This window comes from Fundulus heteroclitus, chromosome 15 (genome assembly GCF_011125445.2).
Source record: "Fundulus heteroclitus isolate FHET01 chromosome 15, MU-UCD_Fhet_4.1, whole genome shotgun sequence".
Classification (NCBI taxonomy): Eukaryota; Metazoa; Chordata; class Actinopteri; order Cyprinodontiformes; family Fundulidae; genus Fundulus; species Fundulus heteroclitus.
In genome coordinates this window covers 8,523,374-8,543,498 of record NC_046375.1, presented here as the reverse complement: position 1 = coordinate 8,543,498, position 20,125 = coordinate 8,523,374, and the positions used below count along the sequence as shown (strand labels likewise).

The following is a 20,125-nucleotide window of genomic DNA, read 5'->3' as shown; positions in this document are numbered from 1 at the left end:
ATATATATTTAAATAAATAAAATGCAAAATATTTCAGCACATGACTTTCTCAGTACTTGATAGTTTTAGAACATAACATAAAAGTATATGGCATTTGACATTTTAAAAGTTTTAAGCCCCCCCTGAACACGAGAAAATCCTCGTTATTCGATGCTGTAGCGTACATATTCCCTGGTTACTGGGGGGAAATGGGGAGTACCAATATGGCGGCTGGTGGCTTCAAAGCGACTCGTTCTAACAGCGGGCGATTAGCACTCCAGTCAGAGTGCGAAATACGGGGGGGTCCGGGGGGGCTCGACCCCTCCGATTAACCCATGAGACCCCCTGAAAGCCTCAAAAGCAAATTTTAAAGGGGGTCTTAAATTGTGCCAAAAAAATTAAAAATAAAATATTTTTTGTCACTAATGGTCACTAAAATGTTTTTAAGCTCAACATGTCCAGTATTTAAAATTCAAAAAAATGTTTTCACAAATATGTTCTGTTTTTTGCCAAGTGGAACCAGCCAATCCTGTTTGCGTATGCAAATTAGCCATGTGTGCGCAAAACAGAAGAAAGACGTACCGTTGACAACAATTAATACTAAAAAATTTTTCCAAAAAAAGGTAAAAAACAAAAAATTTAAAATTTTAGTATTAGGAACTGATCTTATCTGTTTTGCCTGTGCACTTTATCTGTTTCACTGTTGGTGAATGAGAAACATCCTCTCGAGTCCTTGTATGTCTGGTATACATTGGTATTGCGCAACAATCGGGAGATGAGGACCCCCCCCAAACATTGACAGGTATTTCGCACACTGACTCCAGTATATTATATAGCTCAGTGACCTCAACAGCCTTAGCCGCGAGTGTGTAGGCCATAACAAGGCTAACATAGAATTTCAGTATTAAATCCTTTATTTTGGATTATTAATGGCCAGGTTAACTCTTCTAACTTGAAACACAGAATTTAGGGTTTTCATTAGCTGTACATCTTAACCATCAGAACTGGATTCGATGCTTACGTTTCGTATTGAAATAAACATTTCAATTGTCTACTAATTTATTGAGATACACCTTTACAATGGGCTGTAAAAAGTTTTCCACCTCTAACTGATTTCTTCTGTATTTACTTTTTTGGGTCACACTTGTCAAATGTTAATATTGGACAAAGACAGATGGAGTAAATATAAAAAGCGCTTTTTATTAGGTGATTTAATCTGGATTTAATCCGGGCCCGTGATAAAAGAGTAAGCAGCAGCACATCTTTTGACTTTGCATCAAATCTGATGCAAAAGAAGCAACAGTACAAAAATCTCTGTTTACAGTCAATTAAAATGCAGAGATTTTTTCCCCATTAAAAAGTTTTAAAAAAATAAAGAAAAAAATGTACTGTCCTGCTCAGCTGTTAAGATAAACAAGCATTTCAATGCTATTTAAAAGCAATCAACAACGCCTCACATGGAGGCCTAACGCTTTGAAGGGGCGAGTGGAGCCTTTAACAGGCAGCCAGTGTCACGTGCATGTTGCTGATTAATTAAGAAATAAAACAACTTGTGTCTGGAGGTTTCAGAAGAGAGGTGCAGACTGTCTCGGGTCGTCCGGTAACACGCTGATGGAGTCCTCTGCCTTCCCACACAGCATGCAGAGCATAGTGTACTCCTGCAGCGACACAGTAGAGAGAGACGTTAAGATCATCGGAGGAAATCTGTGGATCCACGGCAGTGTAACCCCGACATCGTCACTCACCTGGTACTCGTCTACGACAGAGAAAGTGTACTCGTGTCTGGCGACGACGTGGTCACAGTTTTTGCAAACATCTGGAAAGACACATGGAGGTTAGAGGACTGATGTTCTGGTGGTGGACGAACAACAGTCTGAGAGGAGCAACTTGGACAAAAACCCTGGATAGTCAAAGGTCTTTAAACGCTGAGGCCTCTATAACTACTTTTAAAAACCTTCAGTAGATATTGTGATTCAACATAGGGCTGGACGATATATTGAAAAAAAGCATATCGATAAAATAGAAATCATATTGATCGATATTGATAATTATTAGCAAATTCAAAACATATATTTTAAGTGCAGCCCTGGCTACTTTATGCTGTTGCTTAGCGACCTGTTTTTAGGTACAGAAGACGGAAACACTGAATTCGAACTCAAACCTTTTTTCTACCAACTTTTTACCAAAACTGCAAGTTTTTAAAAAATAAAAATGAACACATGCTCTCTGAACTCCTTGAAGGGGGCGGAGCTTGGTTCCTGGATCTGCGTTTGTGATTGGTTGCGAGGATGTAGGGAATGTAATATTAACCTACATGGCTAAAATGCATAAGGAAGGAAAACTTTTATTCTATTGAACTCTTTATTGACTCTTTTTTTCTACAATTGATATACGTCTATTGATCCATATAGATTGTTATTGAATTATTGTCCAGCCCTAATTCAACATTAAACAAACAACTGATTGCATTGAAGCTCCCTGCAACGCAATCAGGGTCCCCCACACACCCGACTAGTGTTTGTCTTTTTGCTCCACAGTCTGTCATTTTCCCATTGGGTTTAATGAACCCTACAACATATAGCTGCATCCTTTCTCCAAAGCACCTTAATCAAACAGCTGAATTTCCTGATCAGGACGCCAATCAGCTCTGCACAAGCCTGACATTGAGCCATTCATCTGATTCAAGCATGCTGGAGAAGGGATGCTCTCTAGGACTGAAGAAGGGCATCCCCAGCGCCACAACCACAAACTTCGACGCATTGTATTTTATGTGGATCTTGTGTGAAAGATCAACACAAAGTAATGCGTGTGAAGTGGAAGGAATATAAGTTTCAATAATTTTTACAGAAGAAAACCTGAAGTGTATGGTGTGCGTATCTATTCAGCCCCCTTTAATCTGATACCCCTAAAATGCCCATCAGAAGTCACCTAATTAGTAATTTAATCTCACTGTTAATCTTAGCTGTTCTGTGGTGGCCTCAGATGTCTGTAACAAAACAAAGTGAACAGACAACACCGTGGAGATAGTAGATAAAGTTGTGGAGAAGGTTTAGCCAGGGTCAGGTCATAAAATAGCACCCAATCTATTGAGCAAGGTTCAATCCGTCGTCTGAAAATGGAAAGACGATAGAACTACTGCAGACAAGGAAGACAATCAGGCCCATGAGGCCTCTGGAGGAGCTGTTGAGATCCCCAGCTCGGGTGGGAGAGTCTGTTGCCAAAACTACAGCTGACTCCCCCAGAACCCCTGTCAGCAAAACTGTTGAAAGAAAACTATGTCCTATTTGCAAAATGTTATGTTTGGTGGAAAATTAACACTGAACATTACCCTGAACACCTCGAGCTAGAAACATGGTGGTGGCTGCATCATCTGTAGTAGGACTTGAAAACAGATGTTTCAATATATGCTGCGTTCCCTAGATGTAATATCTATCTATCTATCGTCTATATATATATATATATATATATATATATATATATATATATATATATATATATATAGAGAGAGAGAGAGAGAGAGAGAGAGAGAGAGAGAGAGAGAGAGAGAGAGAGAGAGAGAGAGAGAGAGAGAGAGAGAGCTCTGTCTATATATATATATATATATATATATATATATATATATATATATATATATATATATATATATATACCTCTCTATATAATAGATATACTATTAAAACATTATTTGTAAAAAGTGTTTTTAACATTTGCTAGAAATATGCACCTTCCACCTCACAATTATGTACTAATTTATGTTCCACGCGTGTATGTTTAAAATACTAGTTTTTAAAAACTTTGGAGTTTGTGGTTGTAAAGTACGGTGATAAAATCTAAAAACATGAAGTTCAAGGACTATGAATACTAGTGCAGTGCAGCAACGGGACATAAAGCGCAGTAAGCAGACTTGTGGCCCCTTGTGGTGGTCGTCGGACAACAAGAGCCACTAACGGTCATATGTGACTATTTCCTCCTCATCATCGTCGTCCTCGGTGGCCTTGTTGCTGATCAGCACGAAGTCTCTCTGGTGGCAGTTCGCACAGCCCAGGTAGTTCATCAGGTACGAGCCGTTCTCCAGACAGATGTTACCCTGAAACAACACATTTAGAAGTAGTCCCTCTCATAAACCGCCACCATCGGCGTTGCGCGTCAACGTGTCGGCTGCCTCAACTTACCCGGTCCGGGTACTCTTTATGCACACAACCGTTGCACATTTTGACCTAAAATATCACAAAATGAGACCCCAAAAAATCTGTTTTAATAACTAACCCCCTCAAACAGCTAACATTCAGCTATTTTTCTTAGGAGTATCTTTTCTTCCGGAGGAACACATTGTTTAGATCTATAGAACATGCAACGTCGCAACAGGCTGCTAACGACATTAATCTGTTCCATCCTTATATTTTGTAGATCTAAATAGTCAGACTTCCGGTGCTTTACTGTGGCGAACGATTGGCTCACGGAGGCTGGACGTACACTACGTAAGCAAACATGGCGGAATACAGAAGAAAGAAACGTTGGGGTCTCGGAGCCATGTGAAAATTGTCAGGTATTTACTAAACTTTGTCCTTTGTTTTGTCACGCATGTAAATCCGAACAAAACGTGCGTGTTTTTATTTTATTTATTTAGTCTGGCGGTGTATTTGAATCGTCTCGCAGTCGATTAAACAGCAGCTGCCAACTTTAAACGTGCTAAACGTCTCACAGGTCTGATTTGTAAAACCACGTTGTCAAGGGTTTATTTGCATAGAAGTTCTAATAGGAGCATTTTCTTTATAGATGCGTTGGAGGTAACGTCAGCATATATTAGCATTATTCAACTTTTTTTTCTTTTTTTTTAATGTTTGCGAAAGGGACGAAGAGGAGGTGCGCATCTGTAGCTCTGACCCAGGTAGCCCCGAGTTCAGAAATGGCAGACGTGCAAGTTAAACAAGAGGAGGTGCAGCAAACGCCAAAAAAGAATAAGACCCCACGACCCTCCACTAAGGCGAAGAGAGTCTACTGCATTTTGTGTCGCAAGTTCTATCTTAAAAAGGTAAGTGGCTATAGTTGGGGACACATTTTGAATTCTGTGGCTGTTTTTTTTTTTTTTTTTATGAAACGTCTGATTCTATTGGTGTTATCTCCCAACTGCAGGAATCGCACGATCATATGCACAGCATGCAGCATCACAACGAGCTGGAAAAGGTGTTGGGCAAGTAAGTGTCATTTTGTGGTAGTTGTTGCAGAAAATCCAGATATTCAACATGTCCACAAGTGCCATATTGGGATGCAAAATGTCACACAACCATGATCTCTAGTCTAAATTGCTGCGCCAACATGATCTTATCCCTATAACACGAGCATTCCATTGAGACGTTAATTTTTGAAGTTAGGATATGTCGATTTAAAGCTTTATTATTACTGTGAACAAGATGAGTGTGCAGCTTACTAAGCAGGTGCCTCAATTTAAAGATCCTTTCTAAAGAGGAGTGAACACAGTCTGCTGACCCTAATATATGGAAGCGCAGTACAGCACGATAACCTCACCAAAACAGAAACGTACCCTTGGACTAGACCTCAAAGAAAACCTAAATTCAGTCGATCAAGGTATCCCCAGCTGAATAGGACAAGGTCCTGTGCCCTCTAGAAAACTATGGAGTTTAATTTGGCGCTTTCCAGCCCGGGGGTCTCATTTATAAAGCTTGCGTGTGCAGAAAATGGGGCCCGAAACATGCATACACCGCTTTCCACGCAAAAGTTGGGATCTATGACACAAAATTTTTTTTTAATAAATGCCTCGCTTTGATTGCCATGTCACCATGATGATCAGATGACCCATTTTTTTTTTTTATCCACATTAACATTCATGAGGTGCGTTGCATTGACCATTTATGGTTTAATCTGAGAGTGTAGAGGGCTGAACATGAGGCGGAACCTGGTACGCAAACATTCAAATTGGGGTGATCTATAAAGCAAAATTGCGTGCGCATAGTTTTGTAAGTTGAAATATTTTTTTGCCGTCTGCCATTTTCTTAGCGTATGTACGCTTTTAGTATGGATTCCACGCAGTGTTTTATAAATGGATTATTAGGGAAAGAAATTTGTATTTCTAGGCATATTAACTTTAATCGAAAAGCTGTCCACCTATATTTTAACAAGCCTATATAAAAACTATACAATAGTATATGGCATAACGCAGCATTTAGTGATTATAATGTTGCATGCATCTTTATTGTCTGTCTTATTATCTAAGATCTGCAACTGTCTGACGGCTAGAAATGTGTATTTCCTTCATAGCTGATGTTTTATTTCTGCCTTTATCTGAACAGGGGTGCCTTTCACAATTGCCAGGCATGTAAGATGGAGTCCCTGGGTTTGGACGAATACGGCAATCACATCCTAACAGCTCAACACAAAGTAAGGTTTAAGAACCTGAAGACCAAAAACGTCAAGTCTGTCCATCTGTTCAAGACGCTGAGCTCAAGTGTTATACGCAGCATCCTGGAGAGAAACAAGAACCTCAAGAAAGAGGAGTAAGAACTTTTCATCTGTTTATAGCTTTCTCTGTTACACAGTGAGTTTAGTTCCCGTCGTTTCCACTTAGTTCAAATATTTGGGTTGAATGTTTTTTTTTTTTTTTTTCTTTTCTTCTGTACTTCCAGAAAGAAAGCAATGAAGAAGAATAAAAAGAAAAAAAAGCAGCAAGCCGGGCAAAGGCGTGTGAAGATGCAGCAATCTGGTGTCCAAAAAAAGAATATGGACTCTAAAGGAAAGATGCTAGAAAAATCCAAACGATTACAAGCGGTGACTCCAAATCAGTGGGAGAAAACACATTTCCCAGGAGGCCACGGCGGTGTCATTCAAAATAAGGAGAACAACATTTCCCACAGGCAAGGACCTCCCTTCAGACCATTTCCTAATCTGACCTGGAGAGCCCCTCATCTGCCAAGAGTGCCTGTCTGTCAACCTCCTCGATACCATCATGGTGGGCCGCAGCCGTCTAATGCGCACTATGGTAACGGCGCGTACCACCAAGAGAACGTGAACAGGCTCCCCACTGGTCCGTACAGCTGCCATAAGGCTGCAGCCAGCCAGACGAACTCCAGTCAGCAAAATCCTGCAGTAGACGTCTCCTTCACCAGTGACGACTTCCCTGCAACTGGAGCCATCGTGTTTGACAGCAACCAAGGAGCGAGAGCTCAGCCAGCTCAGCCAGAAGTCGCCTCAGTTCGCCCAGAAAGTTCAAACAGTTCAGCTCAAGAGGATTCTGAAGACAAATCTGGCGGCCCGGCTCCCATACGGGACGTTAAGGCCATGCTGAAGGAGATCAGGAGAGCGCTGGGCGTCAGGGAGCCGTGCAGGGCGGACCGAGAAGCCCGCCGGCAGACCGATAACGTCCAGGCTGCAGAACTTAGCGCAGAGAGTCGAGAGGATGCAGAGCAGCCGGCAGGAGCTCCGGCTAAGACGCATCATGTGGCCGGTCCTCCCGCACATGCAGGGGTTTCTGCTTCAGCTGTCGCTCCTTTTAAGCAGAAACAGGCAAGTTTCAAAAAGATGCAAGTAATCAACCAAGAGAAGAATCCGCAACAAATGGAGAACGCAGTGAGTAGCAACGACGCAACGTCTCAGGAGGCCAGCAACGCTTCTACCTCAGCCAGCGGATACGCAGGCAAAATTAAAATTGAGGCCAATCTGAGCAAACCTGGTAAAGTCTGGGTTGCCCCCAAATCCGTCGCTGCCAGGGCGGAGAAAGAGACTGTACGTAAACCTGTCCTGGCAAAGTTGAGCAGGAATGAGATGCTCAGCGGCACACAGAGGAAAAACCTGAGAGGCAGGCCCCGGTGAGGACATTCTCCCAGCATGAGATGTTTGCCATGAGCCGTTTTTACCACCAAATTACGTCTTTATTTCTTGTACAGGTTTGGAATCGAGTTGGGGGTCCAGCCGACGCACAATGAAGTGTCTCTGCGAGACGATGACTTCCCTCTGTCTGAGGGTTTCCATTGGGAATCGCTCCCAGGCGGCGGGCCCTCAGTCCCGCCTCCCGTTCTCCCCTCTCCATACGCCGATGGTCTCGGTGGAAGGCAGACACCCATCCAGACGCGGGACTCTGCAGGTCAGCCCGGCGTTCCCCAGGAGAGCTGCAGCGGCAAGACGGCAAGAAAGGTTGTGGTGAAAAAGGAACCAGGCGAAGATGTGAGCAACAAGAGCCATGCCAAGAAGAGGGCCCTCAGTAGGGTGGAAGTAAGTCGGCCTTTAAACTGCAGCGTCCAGTCTGCTGACTTTTTATAGCGGTGCTATTTGATTTTTTTTGGGTATTCTTGCAGGAAGACGGCCTTTCTGACAAATCAAGCTGTAAGAAGAAGAAAAAATCCAAAAAGGAGATTTCAGGTACTTGTTTTCTACCGTCAAGAATATCCAGTACTGTTGATAAAAAGGGTAACCCAAATCGTTTGTGGTTTACAAACCCGGGGGAAAAAAGCTTTTTATGTGACGCATCCATTTTTTAGCCTCTCTAAATAGTACATTTTACATGTCTTAAGGAATTATATCATACTGTTTTAACTACTTTATTAGTTATTATATTAGTTATTATATAGATTACACAATAGTTATTCTTTCAGAACATTAAACACTGCAGAGTTTCTACACAGTCTGGCAAGACTAGGAACTTGAACTAATCATTTTAATGTTTCTGAAAATATGAAAAAGGATTATAGTATGAAACATATTTATACTTCCCAAACTTATTGCTTCTTCTAAATTTGTTTAAATGTTCCATTGATCTTTTTTTCCCCCGTTCTCAGTTTACTTTTTGCTGACCTTGTAATTAAAATCTGACTATGACGAAAATGTTGCCGGTAAACTCATATTTCTGTTTGTGTATTCGCCTTTAAAATGAATGTGGTCTGCTGATTTAGACAGGTATGACGCTTGGATCTGGAAAATACACACTCACCCTTACTGTGGTTAAATAGTTTACGTTTAGTTTAGTTTACTAAAACGTTTAGTAAAACAATGTTTGTCTTTTTTTTAAGTTTGAATCGGAAATAAATGTGGCCCATTTTATAATTCATTGTAAATAATGAAAAGATGAAAGCACAAATCAACCATGAGAGCATTTTACCTTCAGGGGGCGCTGTTTAAAATGGCAGGAAGTTCAGTGCAGCAATTACTCCATTCACTTTGCAACGTTTTGGAGGATATTTATTTTATTTAGTCTTAAATGGATGAGAACCTGTTGCTTGTTCATAAGGAGGGAGTTGCTTTCCTGGGCTTTGGAGCCACAAAACCGCAAGGGACTTCTTTGTGTAGGAAATCAAGTCTTTTATTTCCAGAAGACATTAGACCTAGCCGTACTTGCTCTGTAATGGGTTGCGTGGTTCAGAGTGTGGCATGCTGAATTTCCAAATGTTTTGTCGTGCAGAGCAGAGTCACATGGACCAGCTGCTGGCCGTCTCGCTCAGGGAGGACGAGCTCAGCCACTCTCTGCAGAATCTGGACACGTCCCTGATCCAGGCTCGCAATGCCCTGCAAGCTGCATACACAGAGGTCCAAAGACTGTTGCTCCTGAAACAACAGGTAATGCCAGCCGCTGAAAAAATGCAGGATAAGTATTCTTTTTATTATTGAGATGGTAGCTAAACGGTGTCCTTTTTTTTTTTTCCCCTTCTTTCTTCGTTTTCAGTTTACAGCTGAGGTCAACGGCCTGAGACAAAGGCGCATTGAGATCCTGCAGGAAATGCAAGGTAAAATAATCTGGATTCCTTATGAAGTCAGGATTTTATTCACAACAAATAAACAGGCAATCTGATGCATTTAATGATCTAATGGAAACCTTTATTTTTTTTGTTTGTTTAACTAATAGAGGCATATCAGCTTTTTGGTTTAGCAACATGCTCATTTCACAAAAGCAAATGCCATTTAACCTAATTACAAGTCCGATCACAAATATTTCAAATATCATAATGATCACAACTTTTCATTAAAAATGTTCTGCACCATTGAACCGTTATAGGGGATGTAAACTAAGTAGCTCCACTTTTCCTTTATTCAGACTTAAACCTTATCCAAATTGTAAAGCACAGAGGAGAGAGCATCATGATTTAGAATGTTTCTCTTGATGAATATGATTTATGAAGATGATAACTATCTCTAACAGGAGGATACTCTGGAGCTAATCCAGCGGAGAGCGCCAACACCTTCTCACTGGGGGCTGCGTCCATCCTGTCAGGGGCTTCCTTTCCTTCCTCACTGCAACTCTCTGCAGCAACCCTGGCTCCTGATGTTCCTCTTCCTCGTCCGGCTTCCCTTGCTCTGCCGACCGTGTTGGTGAAGCAAGAAGCGCTTCACCCAGTCGCAGCCGGACAGGCGAGTCCGCTGTTCTTACCCCCTGCCGTACAACCCACAGCTGACGGCTCCACTTCAGCCCACGCACTTCCTCCTGAATCATCATCCACGCAGAACGAGCAGGAGACGAGGGACCAGTTGGACCACAACGACGAGCAATCGTCTGGTTTTGCGGAAGGGACTGAAGAAAATCTGAGCACAGAACAAAAGCCTGCAGGCGACAGGTCAGCTGATAAAAGGCAGAAGAAAGCGTCTCACGTGGACGACGATGGCGACAGCGACAGCTCAGTGGAGGTGGTCAATTCCAACAAATCGGATGTCATAGACATTGTAGAATCAGAATGTGAGGAATCGGCGGAGACGGGCGCTCCGGCACGGCCAGAGGAACCTCATGCGTCTGGGAGCGTGGAGGTCAGCGCTGCAAGCACACAAACGTCTCAGCAGTGCGAAACGGAGAGGTGAGGTGGGATCGAGTCGGCGCAGAAAACCCGAACTTTAACGTCACGTCTGCTTTGCCAACCTCTGCTTTCTTGACGCCCTCAGGAAGTTTCAGCCTGCGGTTAACCAGACAAATGATGCCAACCAGCCTGCAGGTGAGGCCGTCTCTTCTCTCTCTGTTTTAAACGCGCCACATGAAGAAACACGGCGTCTAAACGGGTTGGTGTTTCAGAGTCTGCGGAGGAAGACGAGCCGTCTTTAGGAGCCTTCTCCAATCACACCGGCCCCGTCCACGGCCTGCAGATCCACGACGGGCGGCTGTACACGTGCTCAGGCGACAATACGGCCCGCGCCTACAGTCTGCTGGTACGTTGTAGGCTTTCAACACAACACAGGTGTCCTGCCTTTTGTTAAGATAGCAATAAATTCATGGCACGCATAAATGACATTAAATAAGATAATAAATTAATTCATAGTTTAAAATTAGTCCAAGTAAATCCATGATAAAAACAGTTAAAAAGGTTTAGGGTTTGATGTTTAATCAGAGTGAGACGTCTCACCTTCAAGACGAAAACATTCGTCTTTTTACAATAAAACCAAATTTATGAATAAAGACTCCAGAGATCCTGGGAGTTAAATAAATTACTAACAGTTTTAAGCCAGACGACACTGTTATATTTTCCTAAGGCAATTTTTTTTGGTGTTAATTAGCAGCTTCACATGTCACAACCAGGGCTTTGAACCGATTTTTTTTTTTTTTTTTTTTTTTTTTTTCCCCCAATCAGAGGTGTTTTCTGATGTTCTTTTAATGAACCAATATTAGGTAGATTGGACAACACGGAAGAAATAGCAGCATCAATGTTAACACTTGCTTCCTCGATGCGAGCCGCCATTGCTATCAAAACAGTCTCACGTCACGGTCACTTCTCCACTACGTCACATCTATGAAACTCCAGCCCTGCGTCCTGATTGGCCAGACCATAAAATTGGTTGGAGAAATCACTTTCTATGGGCGATGTCCCAGATGGATGTGAGTGGAGCTAGGCGGAGCGACATCCGTCTGGCGGAGTCAGGTTAAACGTGCGCAGGAAAATAATTACTTTTTTTTTTTTAGTTAATTAGGCAACGAAAACTTTGAGGAACGAAATAAAACCAGTATTAACCGGTTACCATTATTTTTAAATAAGTGTTCCAGTTCCAGATCATAAAAAAAAAAACGTTTCCGGTTTTGTTTCTGTTCCCTGTAAAATACAAAAAGTTCCCGGTTTTCGTTTTCGTTCCTTGAACCGGTTCAAAGCCCTGGTCACAACTAACCTTTTTCACAAAACAGGAGAGTTTTATTGTGTGAAATGGACTCAGACCTGAATGTTGAGTTTTATAATATTGTCCACAATAAGCTGTGAAACACGTTTTGATTTATCCAGACCAGAGAGTGTGAAGCAGTGTTTGAGGGTCACACCAACAATGTCAACTGTCTGCTGGTGTCGTCTCCGGCGAATGCGCTGCCGCGCCTCTACACCGGATCCAGTGACCACACCATCCGCTGTTACAGCATAAAGGTACAGCACGCCTTTTAAAAATGAATGAATGCAGTCCCTTTGAACGTATCCTTTCTAAACAAGCTGAAGTGTCACTTTCACATTTTAAAGGCCAAAAATAGGATTTTAGTTTGATTTAGTTTCATAAAGTAGTGCTAAACGTCAGATGCGTCATCGGTTTCCTGGGAAACCAAAGCTGAACGGTTAAAATCTCAACAAATTTAGCTTTTCTTCAAACTGATGATTTACTCTTGGAAAGATTTTATGTTAAACAGCCTGCTTCCTAATTTCTTGTCTTCAAAAGGGATATATAAAGCAAAATTCACTTTTTTAACCTCCCGTACTTGGAGTCTCTAGGAGTACAGAACATTTGAACGTAGTCCCTCCAGGTGCTGCATAGATATCTCTGTTCTTTTTGGGTCATGTTTTCATGCTGTTCAGTTTTCTCTGTTCTCTATAATGTTTTTTGAACAATCATGTCACACTTTTTGTGCCGTCATTGCTAAAAAGAGGTCATGAACTTCTGGCCAACCATTTTCGCAAATCCAATATTTTTGTTTCTGGATGTTATATTTGTAGTCCAAGGTGAAGGACGACATAGCTACGAGTGTATTAGTTAAATTTTCCGTTTTTGAGTGTATTAACTCACACAATTCAATACTCTGGAGAACTGATCAGGAGAAGTCCGTTCAAAATCAGAATTCAAACTGCTGAAAGTATTTTAAATATTCAATTATTACATACTGTTCAATAAATGATAAGCTTTTTTAATTAAGAGTAATTTTCATTTGAAGGTCTTTTTATGGGGGCCGCCATCTTGGTGAAGAACAGTACTGCCTCCTCCCAGTTTGAGACGTCAGGTCACGGGATCGACTGTAAAGCAAGTCCCAATGCCCTATCTGTCCCCTTGTAAATAAATACCCATTTTCATGCCGAAATATTTTTTTTAACCTCTTAAACAAAGATAGACATGGTATTAAGCATTTAAATTTAAAGTGATACTAATTTTACATTTTAGAGACATAAAAAGACAACAAATGAGCATTAAAGTACGGTTTATGGGTTTGGTTCTGCAATGTTATAAGATGAGTATAAACTCATCTTTAGAACCAATCTCTGCTCAAAATGGTGACCTGCACCGCCTAATCTACTTTAAGCAGTTATCATCAGTTATTGCAACCGTAAACTGTAGAAAATACTTTCAGAGTGGCTCTTTCTGAGTTTACTCTGCTCCTGTCAGGATGAGCTGCAGTGTGTTATGAGGTGGAGGGATATTTCAGTGTCACTTAGTTTAGAGCCCAAACAATCGACTTCACTTTCAGAAACAAGCTAAAAAAAAAATTGCAACCCGCAACTCATGAAATTTACAAGTGACTTTAGAAAAAATAAGACCAACGTTGCATAAAATAAGTGGGCTTCACAACAGTGAGCATACTTTCTAAGTGTGTCGTATCCCTCCGCCGCTCTGGTCGGGTAAACAAATGTCCCCACAAATTCTACATTATGAAAAAGAGAAACCTACCGAAAATACTCGCTCTCATGTCATCTTGAAGACATTCTTCTTCCAAACGTTGGCTGCATATGACGCGTTTTCTCTCTGGCCAGAAGCAAGATGGCAAATCCTCCCTCTTCAAGTAGGTAATCCAACAAAAGAACCCGGTGGATCATGAATTGGAAAGGTGAAAAAACTGTTTTTTCACCTTTTACCCGATGTATTGGAACACCCAACTGCAACACACATGAGCATTGTTGCTTCAGCAACAGCTCCCGCTAATTTCAATGGTAAAGTCCTCTGGAAATCCGAAAAAATTGTTAAAGATCGCAGCTGTGTAGAACAGCTCCTACAGCTGCTAATGCGCGGCTAACTGCCGTCGGCTCTCCGCTTATCCACGTCACAGGATGTGATGTCAGGCGGCCCTTACTGCCCATATTGGGGCAGTAATGACCGCCCCCATAAACAGTGATCCAGACGACAATTTGTTTTCATTTTTTTTATTGATTAAAGCTAAATTCATTAAATAACCACAAACGTATTAGTTTTAGTTATAGCTAATGATCCCCTGATTTTTCCTTGTTGACCGGACTTCCCCTTTAAGTGGTCTAGCAGAACTGTAAAATAGGCTTTAAAACTATTGCTGTAGTAACACGTGAGTCTCTAATTGTGGCAATACTGTGAAATGCTTTTTAGATCTTTAGCGTTAATAACGTCTTTTCCAGTGGATGAATGGGTTCACACAATAAGGCTGTTTTACTCAGACTACCCTTGGAATAAACTTCCTGAAGGTTGAGAGAAATCAGACTTTATTGACCCACTTCTCAATAGTGACTCATCCCTTTTTTCTTCATTTGTAGTCCACGAAGTGCCTTGAGCAGATCTTGCTACCAGACAGGGTGCTGTGTCTGCACATAGCCTGGCATATTCTGTATGCGGGCCTCGCCAGCGGATCCGTCGTCAGCCATGACCTGAAGGTGAGCAGCCATTTCACATCAAATCAGAACCGTTTGGGATGAAGGGGGGGGGGTTCCTCATGGCTTCTTACACGTCCTCTCCGACCGTGTCCCCGTTTAGACTCTGAAGGAGCTGGACGTGTTGGAGTGCCACGGCCCACGGGGCGTGAGCTGCCTCAGCACGGCCCAGGAGGGCGCCCGGCGCCTCCTGCTGGTCGGGTCGTACGACAGCACCATCAGCGTGCGCGACGCAAAGAGCGGCCTGCTGCTGCGGACGCTGGAAGGTCACACCAAGACTGTGCTGTGTATGAAGGTGAGCAGGACGCACCGTCTTCTAGATCAGGGTTCTTCACTGCAAAAAGGAACTAAAAGTAAGTACAATTTTATTGAAATTAGTGTATTTTTCTTTGATTTGAGCAGCTAAGTAAGACTATTTACCAATGGGATGAGTATTTTTACCCCTAAAATAAGAAAATTAGATATCCTGCACTTGAAATAAGATGACGAAGATGAAATGTTCTTATTTTAGGTGCGAAAATCTTATTCCATTGGCAAATAGTCTTATTTACCTGCTCGCATCAAGGAAAAATACACAAATTTCAAGAAAATTTTACTTACTTTGAGTTCCCTTTTTGCAGTGTTTTTAGTTGCATTTACACAAAGTTTGGCTAATGTTTTAAACATCAATTTGGAATAGACACTGCTCTCTGCAGCATCTTAAATCAGTTCTAGAGTGTCTTGCAGAGGAAAGCGTTCCCCTTGAACTTTTAAAATGTTTTCTTGCAATGACCACAAACTGTAATGAATTTTATGTGATAAATCGGCACAAAGTAGTGACATAGCAGAAAAAATGATGCATGGTTATTGGGAATATGTGTGCATTCGTACCCAGTCGCCTGAATCAGTATTTTGCATAGCGGCTTTTGCTGAAATAACACCTGCCAGTAATTTTGTTTGTTTTTTGTTGTTTTTTTGCTGCCTGCTTTTATAATCTAAAGCACAAACACTTTTTATTACATTCCTCGCTACAAGCTGAGTCAGATTGGGTAAAGAGTGTCTGTGAACATCAATTACCAAATCTTCTCAATTAGATATAGGTCTGGACTTTAACACATTAACATGGCTGCTTGCTCAGGGTTTTCTCAGAAGGAAAAGGTTGTTTTTTCACCCCACCAGGATTTCCTACTTCTCACAGCATGATGCTGCCACCGCTTTGCTTCACCACAGTGGATGCTGTGTTCATGTTTTCTTCCACAAACAACAATTTTCTTTTTTGCCGTAAAGTTACATTTTGATCTCATCTAATCAGAGCCCCTCCTTCCACACGTTCTCTGTCGTGGCTTTTAGCAAAAGGAACTTTCCTCTTTCCCATAGAGACCAGATTTATGGAGTGCACCACTAACAGTTGTCCCAGGCACAGATTCTCACACTGGATCCCTGCAGATCCTCTGGTTACTCTGGATCTGTTGCCAGTTTGGTTCTTAATGTGGATCGCCAGGTTTTGGAAGGTTTGCAGCTGTCAAGCTTTCATAGTGAGACGTTAAAAAAAATTACTCATTGTTTTATAAACGTAACTTTTATATTTAATTAACTTACTTGGTTTATTGTCACTAGCGCATACTCCAGGCGCAGGCTGCCTTCTATGAAAGCACTTCTAGTTTAGACATTACAGTCAGGCAGTCTCTAGACAGCTCAGGGGACCAATCAGGTAGTGACACAGTGTACTGCCAAATATCCATTGAGCAGAGCGGCTTCATTTCTTACCAAAGTAATACTTACACATTTTAACAGATTTTTGAGCACATTGTACAACATAAAATCTGTCAGTAAACACAACTTCGATCATGTGTTAGGCGCACCGGATTATAAGGCTTACATTTTTGAGAAGATTTAAGGATTTTAAGTGTGCCTCATAGTCCAAAATATGCGGTATGCTTTTTCTGTCACTACTATGTTTATGCGTTGTTTTATGTTTCTTTCATTTTTCCATAAACTGCTTTTATGTTTTATGAGGATGTATCAAGAGCATGAATACTTATGTGGGCCATTATTGCTGACCTGAGTACATTTTCAGCATTCTTCTTTACTCTTCATTACTCTGTATTACTCTCTAGCTGTGCTGACTTCAGTAACATCCCCGTATTGTTTATGTCGGGTTACGTTTACCTCTTATTTTTCAGGTGGTGAACGACCTGGTCTTTAGTGGCTCCAGTGACACATCTGTTCACGCCCACAACATCCATGTAAGTCTTCCAGCTTCATCAGCCACAACATAAATAAATCAGGTTCAGATTGATCAGCCCCACTGCGCATGACTTTTAGATCTTAACCTATGCTTTACGACCTTCTACATCTGTATTTCTTTTCAACTTCCTGCTCTCTGGTATTGTTGATGCTTATAGACGGGGGAGTTGGTTCGGATCTACAAGGGTCACGGCCACGCCGTCACATCGATCGTCATTCTGGGGAAAGTGATGGTGACGGCCTGTCTGGATAAACTAGTCCGTGTTTATGAGCTGCAGGTATTCACCGCCTCATTTAATGCTCATATTTGCTTCCATATGACTTCATGGGTTTAATCCAACATTTTAGGGGGAAACAAATCATTTGCATTACTTCAAATATCCATAAAAAGATCAGAGCCTTACTAAATATTTAACTCCATCACTGTTTTAGGAGGCATATTTAATTCCTTATTTGCCTTTAGATCTTAATCTGGTTTGTTTTTGTAGTCCCATGATCGTCTGCAGGTCTACGGGGGTCACAGTGACATGGTGATGTGCATGGCTGTGCACAAGAGTGTGGTAAGTGGACTCAATTAAGGCCTCACTACTTAAATGTAAGCATCAGTGATGGATTTTGCCACTAAAGAGATGCACTGACACACAGATCTACACTGGCTGCTACGACGGCAGCGTCCAAGCGGTCAAACTCAACTTGATGAAAAACTACCGCTGCTGGGTAAGATTTGGACACAGGAGAGCAGCTTTATCCTGCTCAGAGGGCTCTTTGGGGTTTTTTTTGGTAACGTCTGGTTGTATTTGTCTTTGTTCCAGTGGCAGGGTTGCTCGTTGATCTTCGGCATCCCGGAGCATCTCACTCAACACCTCGTTAGAGACCACAGCAACCCCAATCTGCAGACGGTCAAGTGTCGGTGGAAGGAGTGCAACCATTTCTTCAACACGCAGCAGTCAGTCAGACAGGTGAGCCATCGGATCATTAAAGTGGTCGTGTTAAGTCATAAGTTGAATAGGTTTGCTCAACTGAAGAGGCATTCTGATAAAAACCTGCTTATCTTTATAAGAACCAGAGTATTTAGTTGTGATTTGCACACGCCACATGTGCTGCAGAGACTCTGGGAAATGCTAACACGATAAGCGCATGGCCCAGCCAGTTAAAGCGCCGAGACTGATCTGCATGTTTTCTGCAAACTTGGAAGGCAAAGAATCACATTTCTAAACCATTGCAAAAGTGTTGGTGCTCCTTTTTCACATTTTGTCACATTTTAACCACACGCCTCAATGGATTTTATTGGGAGTTGAGCTCCTCCAGAGGTACCATTGGACCAAAGAGCCCTGGTAACTCTGGAGGAACTGGAGAGATGCATAAGCTAGCAGGAACATTTTCTGAAAATATTGCTTAGTCATGGACTCACCAAACCTGGCCTTTAAGAAGGCTATAAGATGTTATTTTTAAGGCTTGGCACAAGCCGTATAGGAGACATGTGGAAAAAGGTGGTCAGAGCTAAATACTAAATCCTGGAATTGGACAACAATAAATATACGGTGAGCTGGACCGCTTTCCAAAGCTCCAGTCCTCAAGACCCTGCAGCGTTCAGATGGATCCCCGCTTCAACACATCTGGATCAGATGCCCGGCAAACGTTTCAGTTTCCACATCTGCAAAGCCAGTAAAGATAAGCTAATGAAAAATGCAGATGTAATTGGAGCAAAATGTGTTTAAAAAAAAAAAAATAGCCTTGACTGAAATGGAGGCTGGACACAAATGCATGCTTTATCTGTACACATTTTAATTCGTAAAACTTATAAAAATGTTATGCTGTTCTGACATAAAATCCTAATGAAACGCATTGAAGTTTGTGGTTATGTGAAAAGTTCACGCAGCATTAGTTTTTTGCAAAGCACTGTAGATGTAATTGGATGGACTAATATAAGATAAGATGAGAAGAAGCGAGGACAACGCCTACTCTGTTGCATTTAACAGCTTCCTCAGACCTTCATCTGTTTTTTTTTTTTGTTATTGTGACTTCAGTATTTTAGACATTTCCTGTACTGAAAGGGATTCACATATTTTGTGGAAAAGCTAGACATTTATGCAGCATCTCATTTACTGTTACTTAAATGTGTTGCCTTTGTAAGTTGCTTATTTATGTTTGTTTTTTTCCTCCTGCAGGAGCTGCCTGAACACATGCAGAGGCACGTGGATAGTAACAGCCAGCTCCAGCCTTGACAGGAGAGGAGCTGAAGCTCTGCAGAAGATTATATCGATGAGCTCAGCATTTTGCTTTCCAGGATTTTCACTTTTCTTTGTAGAGACACACCTTCTATTGATATTCCAGTCACAGATTGGCCGTTCAAATTATTCCATCCGGCTTTCTCGTGGGAAAATCTGCAGCATTGAACGTGATGAGCAACCTCATCTTTTCCTAGGTGTGACGGGATTTTCTGTTTTCAGTAATTATTCTTCACTTTTCACCCGGCGTCTCGGCACAATTTTGATTAACATCCAATAAAAAGCCACAGATGTCATGATTTTACACATGAAATTGAATCCTTTAGAACATTTCAGCAAATCTTCAACCTGGGCATAATTATACCAAAGCACCTCAGAGGCCGCTTGCACTAAAAACGCAATAACTTCCTAAATGTGCAGATTTATTCGTGCACGCGCATGAACCAAACATCAACCGCCTGGCGGCGTTTTTAATGACCAACTGTATGATTCTGGATATCCTCGCCTTGGTAAAATAGATGTTTTAATCAACAACTGGGGAAAAAAGCCGGCACCGCGCCTCCAGACAGGAACTGAGTTGTACAGAAACACTTGATGTAATGAAAGGAATAAAAAATGTTTTCTCATTTTAAGGAAGATAATTGTACTCCAGCTTTCATCTCCATCATATGCTGACATTGATCTTTTTTTTGTGACTGAATAAAACATTTACTAATTTATAGCAACAGCTTCTTTATATTCCCCCATGTTTCTTTCTGAGGGAGCCCCTTTTTATAGAGGCTCCTTGTTTCATGTCACAATCTTTTGTGTTTTTGCTCCACAATATAGATTTATTTTAATACCAACTGTACAGCAATAAAAAGCAAAATTTGCTTGCTTACCTTCAATCTTTTAAATGTATTCAAAAAGACTTAACAAACA

General features: G+C 41.6%; 2 protein-coding genes across 2 annotated transcripts; one reads left to right on the top strand and one right to left on the bottom strand.

Moving 5' to 3' along the window:
- Nucleotides 1-1,181: 1,181 nt before the first annotated feature.
- Nucleotides 1,182-4,366, bottom strand: churc1 (churchill domain containing 1). The gene is made up of 4 exons (XM_036147313.1): nucleotides 4,152-4,366; nucleotides 3,928-4,066; nucleotides 1,725-1,795; nucleotides 1,182-1,637 (listed from the first exon to the last, which is right to left on the bottom strand). The coding sequence occupies exons 1-4, from the start codon at nucleotides 4,188-4,190 to the stop codon at nucleotides 1,545-1,547; spliced, it is 342 nt and encodes a 113-aa protein (XP_036003206.1). The 5' UTR covers nucleotides 4,191-4,366; the 3' UTR covers nucleotides 1,182-1,544.
- Nucleotides 4,367-4,390: 24 nt separating this feature from the next.
- On the top strand, nucleotides 4,391-19,929 carry znf106b (zinc finger protein 106b). Its single transcript, XM_021319730.2, has 21 exons — nucleotides 4,391-4,525; nucleotides 4,830-5,011; nucleotides 5,113-5,174; nucleotides 6,288-6,491; nucleotides 6,621-7,799; nucleotides 7,878-8,202; nucleotides 8,286-8,349; nucleotides 9,386-9,540; nucleotides 9,647-9,707; nucleotides 10,121-10,766; nucleotides 10,852-10,901; nucleotides 10,979-11,112; nucleotides 12,171-12,305; nucleotides 14,637-14,753; nucleotides 14,854-15,045; nucleotides 16,913-16,975; nucleotides 17,135-17,254; nucleotides 17,465-17,536; nucleotides 17,622-17,693; nucleotides 17,789-17,935; nucleotides 19,145-19,929. Exons 2-21 carry the CDS (start codon nucleotides 4,886-4,888, stop codon nucleotides 19,199-19,201), a joined length of 3,981 nt encoding a protein of 1,326 aa, XP_021175405.2. The 5' UTR covers nucleotides 4,391-4,525; nucleotides 4,830-4,885; the 3' UTR covers nucleotides 19,202-19,929.
- The last annotated feature ends 196 nt before the right edge of the window (nucleotides 19,930-20,125 follow it).